The sequence below is a fragment of the Thamnophis elegans genome, chromosome 1 (genome assembly GCF_009769535.1).
Source record: "Thamnophis elegans isolate rThaEle1 chromosome 1, rThaEle1.pri, whole genome shotgun sequence".
Lineage (NCBI taxonomy): Eukaryota > Metazoa > Chordata > Lepidosauria > Squamata > Colubridae > Thamnophis > Thamnophis elegans.
Window position 1 is genome coordinate 82,010,072 of NC_045541.1, and position 6,000 is coordinate 82,016,071.

The following is a 6,000-nucleotide window of genomic DNA, read 5'->3' on the forward strand; positions in this document are numbered from 1 at the left end:
GCAGAAATGTCTCTTTTGGAAGATACTTCTGCTACCACAGGTCTGTTTTTCTGGCATGAGGGCTTCTCATTTGTTGCTTCCATACTATGGAATGAAGGGTTTTTTGGCTTTTAGATCCCATAGCTCAGGATTCTGTGATAGATAAATTAATTTAGATAAGAACACCTTTCTTTCATCAAGCTTTTAATTTTAAATGGCACCAGTATTAATTAAAGTATTGATTTATGTTTTTAACTTTTTGGATTCTGAGTCTTTTTTCCCAGTTCTGTTAGCCAATATGAACAATCCCTAAAGCAGAAAAACAATATATAAGTTAATCCAAATCAAAGCATGATTCAAAGGAACTTTTTAAAAGGCATCAATCACAAATTATCCTATTATTTACTGTTAGTTCATGACCTGTATAGTTGCAATGTTATTCAAAATTCTCCACGCCATTCAGTGATAAAAATGAACAAACTCTGCGTGGCATATTCAAACTGACAGAAAATGGCATGCATTTATTATTCTGCTCCTGTAGGAAATCTGGAAATGATTTCTAAGGAAAGCCTACATTATCTTTCTAATAGTTCTGCAAAATAAGAATGCTTCACGGCTGATCAGAGAACCAAATTCAAGTCTCCTTCCCAAATTGTAAAGCTGTCATAAGTCTGAAACCTCTTGTCTTTGTAAGATACATACTACTTATATCAGCTGGCCAGTATTTTCCTTCAGTACATTCATCTATTACAGGGGTCACATTCATTTATTACATTTTTATCTTCCCTTTATTACTTTAAAAGTAACTCAAGATGGTGAACATACCTAACATTCCTTCCTCCTCCTATTTCCCCCACAACAACCCTGTGAGGTGGGTTGGACAGAGAGAGAGTGACTGGTCCAAAGTCACCTAGCTGGCTTTCATGCCTAGAACTCACAGTTCCTGGGCTAGGACCTTAATCAGTAGGCCAAACTGGCTCATCCTAAATTTAAATCTAGTTAATTTTCATTATTCTGCTCACATAAGAGCAATTGCTGACTTTTGTCGCTCTCCCGTTTTTTGCTTCTGTTTCATTATTGCCAATCTAACGGTTGGTTTTTGGGAGGAGAAAGGGACAAAGGAAAGTAAGAAATAGAACTTATGCTGATGCCGATTTTCTCTCACAGGAATTCCCCGATCTTCCTTCGGCAAAGGCAACATCAACTCGTGACCGACAATCTACATGTAGACGGCTCACGTTCTACTACAAGGCCAGCCTCGGGGCAGACCCAAGCGTTGGCAAGCAAAAGCGCCCAAAACATCGGTGCACTTTAATTCTCTTCCGAAGCCAGACATTAAAGGGAGATTTAACTCTGGATCCTCTTTCTTCCTCCTTCCCCTTAAACATCTTCCCTGTTGCCTACCCCCAACCGAGGGGATCCAAGAAATGAAATCAACAAAGTCACGCTTTCTTGTCACGTGTTTAATGTTTTCATCCAATCGAGCTTTCAGATGCTTTTGGTGGGGAGGGGGGGGCGCTAAGAAAAGCAACACTTGGCATGCCACCTTTTCTTTCTAACAAAGCCGGGGGGGGGGGGGGGGAGGAAAGGAAGAAAAGGGCTGAAAACAAGAGCGAGAGTACGCACTAGGAGGAGAAACCCCGGAGTGCTGGAGGCAGCGTTACTGCCGCATAGCGACTCTATATCTATTGTTATCGATCAAAAAGACTCCTCCGGGGGGGGGGTCACAAAGTCGCCTTGCAGATACCGAATCTCCTTTCCGCCTGATGATGATACCTGAATATCTTGCCTGGCTTTTTTTTTTTTTACTCTTGCCAAAAAGAAAACAGAAACAACTGACTGAACTCACCACGGTCACCGGGGACACCATGTTTGCCGAGGCGGCTTCTATAGGTAGTTCTTCGCCTTTGCTTATATAGCTCGCTCTAACTGCGGATCACAGCCACCGCTTTTAGTAAGATCGGAGGGCATCTATTTTTCTCAATGCCGATTGTTTTCTCGGTGCTTTTTAAAGAACGCCGTGACGTCATAATGCTCGGAGCGAATGTGCAGAGAGGGAAGAGAGCGGGGAGGGGGGGCGGTCCTGCAGCGAATACGTCTCCTCCCCGCTCTCCTCCTATGATGGGCTGCACTCGCTGGTGAGTAGATCCGTCCCCGATGCCTATGGTAAGGGGAGCAGGGAGGTGTCCGATTGTAAGAACTGCTTCCCCCTCAAAAGATGTTGACTTGTTCTCAACAAACCTATATAATTGCATCGATCGCCAGTTTCTGTTATTATTATTATTATTATTTCCGGTTCTAATTGTCTTTCATCGTCCTTTCCTTGATCGCTTTTGCCGATTTAAGAACAAGGAGAGCTGTCGCTGGGGCTCACTAGAACAAAACATAAAAAGTAAGGCTGCCTTTATCGGAGGCAACAGAAGAACAAAACAAAAAAAACTAGGCAGGCTGCAGCTTTTTTACACTCGAATGCATACTGGAAGTTGTACATACTGTACTCAGTGGAACTGCAGACACAACAGTAGCTACCAAGGTTTCAGTCCAATGCCTCTATCTCTTAAGAAATAATCCTGCTCTGCAAGAGGGCAAGGCAAGATATACCTGTAAATAGACATGTACAGCAAGGCTGTGTAGGTTTAGGCAGGCTGAGAGACACACTATTGAGTGATGCACCTGGGCTAGTTCATCAATGTGAGCAGGACCACAGCAAAAAAATGTACTAATATTAATTGAAATGTAGAGGGACATGGTGGCTCAGTGGCTAAGATGCTGAGCATGTTGATCAGAAAGATCAGCAGTTCGGAGGTTTGAATCCCTAGCGCCACATAACGGAGTGAGCTCCGGTTACTTGTCCCAGCTTCTGCTAACCGAGCAGTGAAAGCATGTAAAAATGCAAGTAGAAAAATAGGGACCACCTTTGGTGGGAAGGTAACAGCGCTCCGTGCGCCTTCAGCATTTAGTCATGTCGGCCACATGACCACGGAGACGTCTTCAGACAGCGCTGGCTCTTCAGCTTTGAAACGGAGATGAGCACTGCCCCCTAGAATTGGGAACAACTAGCATATATGTAGGAGGGGAACCTTTACCTAACTGAAATTTAAACAGATAACTAAATAGTAAACATTGAAAGCACGGATGCCCTTGCATTACCTACATGGATATACATTTATAGTTTTCTTAGGAAAAGCATGGAATTAGCATTCCTTTTTTTCTTCCACCACACACACGGAAACCAGGAATTTACATTTAAAGTGTCATAAAGGAGACAAGGCAACTCTAATTCACCCTTCAACCAGTGATTTCTAGCACTCTTCAGCAGGTACTGAGAAAATCCAGAAAGTTGCTACCGGCATAGCCAAAACTTCCATTACTTTACTATTATTTATTTATTAGTCTCTATGCATTCTTTATTAGTTAGCTAGTTTGCCACTAAAAAAGTCAGAGATCTACTACAAACAGGATCCAATTTGCAATCCAACCAACCCATAAAAAAATGAAGTAATTTCTGCTATCCAATAGAGGAAAGTGCCTCTGAAATACACATTCCCCCCACCCCAAGAAACATTTTCAAGATAACTGATACAAGCCAGAACGCTCACATAGAAATGGGGGGGGGGAGATACAAGCCAAATCAAGTCAAGGAAGAAAGAAAAAAGAGGGGAGGGGGTCATATGAAGGTCAGGCCCGATAAAGGGTGTGGTTGGAACAGAAAGGAAGGAAATGGGCACAGCTAATGGGATGGGAAATGGGACACAGAAGAAGGAAGTGCTATTGAAGATAATAGATGGAAAACCACAACTGACAGGTGGAGCATTTGCACAGCCCTGTAGCATCTGAAGTTGGGAAAGGAAGAGTTGGACATAGATAGGGGGTTTGAGGACAAATTTGAAAATTTCTAAGGCCACATTTGTCCCTTCAGATTGCCCACAAGTATCGCCAGTTTGCATCCCACTGATTTATAGGACCAAACTGTGAATGCTGTGATATATGGGAGCTCATCTGCATTATTGATTCTGTTTGCGCAAAAGTCTGAACTGTGTAATCGGGAAGGTATGAACTCCATAATCTAGCTACCCCAGACACTTAACCCTAAGGGAGTTAACCCTGGCCCCAAACAACTCTGAGTTCATTTGGAGCTAGTCACTATTTCTATCAGCCGTATTATCTAAATATTTAATGGGTGTGTTAACCTCCCTATTAATTATGTATGATTGAGACATCCCAGAGAGATGCTGCTAAAATGGGGCCTCTTATGCAAAGACAACCAGTCACTAGCAAAGGAAATCCTATTATAAGCTCAGCAGCATTAAAAAAAAAAAAAAAAAAAGGTTGGCCCTGTATGTTTACATCTCCATTTATTCAAATAATTGCAAGCTTCAGTAGTGGCTTTATTCCTAATTCATAGGCATAGACAAAGAGACCTGATCCCCTTGGGCAAAATAGCCCTCCCTTCTATTAAAGCTGGCAGCATCAACAATTTAGCAATAGAAAACTATACTTTGTCCTTTATTTTTATTGTGGATGGAAACAGGAAGAGGTGTGTTTGACTACAACTCCCATCTTGCTCAGTGGCAGACTTAATCGGAGTGGGAATCTTTTGAAAGATGGAGGGTGAAGTTTACCTTGTGTCAGGCAAAAGCTGATATGGTCAAGGTAATGATGCCACATCGTACACATGGGCACACCTGAGATTTTCTTGTCGTTATTGGGTTTAGAGGGAAGTTTACTCTATCATTTTGAATGCATGTCCTATCTCCAGATCAGAGGTGGGTTGCTCCCAGTTCAGCCCGATTCGGCCGAACCGGTAGTGGTGATTCAGCCTGGGTCACAGAACTGGCAATGACCCAGGCTGCCACGGTCCCGAACCTGGTGAGATTTGAACTGCCAAATTGCAGGCAGTCGGCAGGCAGCAGAAGTAGCCTGCAGTACTGCACTGGAGCCACTGTGCCACCGTGGCTCATAGAATCAAAAACAAATGGACCTTTTGATTACCTCAAACTTGTCTGTATATGAACTGGTGTTTTTACATCCACTCAGGTGTACATGAAAAAGCTTCCAGTTATAATTCAATTATGATTACTTTTAAAACTGAATCTAGTTCACTCCAAACCTTTGGGTTTGTCTGTTGGCCTTCATTTGTAACACCATCAGCAATTCTGCAGAGTGAGCTACTGATATTGCAGTTTGCTTGGTCTTTCTTTTAACTCGGTGGCTTTGTTCAAGTCACACAATTCAGTTGTATGAACATTCAGTAAAATCCTAGCAATTATATCTGTAATTTATATATAAGGTTAAACTTGGTACCTTTTGAAAGTTTAATGTCTTGCACAACTGATTGGATTAGCTTATTGCACAAATCCATAAAATGGATTAAGTTAGTAGCAATATTAAGCATGTTTTGGGAATACAATCATTTTAGCCCAGGAACGCCCTAGGAACCTCCTATAAATATACTCAGATTACGTGGGTTGTTTGGCTGACAGTAACTGATGCAAGAACAAAGAACATCATAATTAACTATCCTGTTTCCCCAAAAATAAGACCTCCCCAGATAATAAGCCCAATCAGGCATTTGAGTGCATGCGCTAAAATAAGCCCTTCCCCCAAAATAAGCCCCCCCAAATATTGCAACACGGCAGCAGCTATGAGGTGACCACGCTTGCTGCCTCCTGCACCTCAAAAATTATACCTCCCTGAAAATAAGGCCAAGCTCTTATTTTGGGGGTCAAAACACAGTAGATTAACTAGATTTAGCAGCAGCAATATAACCCTTGAGCCCCAGTTCGGTGTAGTGGTTCAGGCATCAGGCTAGAAACTGGGAAACTCTGGATTCTAGTCCTGCCTTAAGTACAAAACTAGCTGGGTGACCTTGGGCTAGTCACTTTCTCTCAGCCCTTGGAAAAAGGCAATGCCCAAAAACTTTTGAAAAACCTTGCCAAGAAAACTGCAGGGTATCTGTCCAGCAGTCTCTGAGAAGTGGACACTATTGAATGGAAAAATACACACACACAGAGGGGGAGG

General features: G+C 42.5%; 1 protein-coding gene across 1 annotated transcript in view; it reads right to left on the minus strand.

The window, feature by feature from the left end:
- Nucleotides 1–2,018, minus strand: part of TMEM86A (transmembrane protein 86A) — a 37,880-nt gene extending 35,862 nt beyond the window's left edge. Inside the window, exon 1 of the mRNA XM_032237405.1 lies at nt 1,829–2,018. Coding sequence (XP_032093296.1) covers nt 1,829–1,849 — 21 coding nt within the window. The 5' untranslated portion in view covers nt 1,850–2,018. The remainder of the gene's footprint in view (nt 1–1,828) is intronic.
- Nucleotides 2,019–6,000: the final 3,982 nt, after the last annotated feature.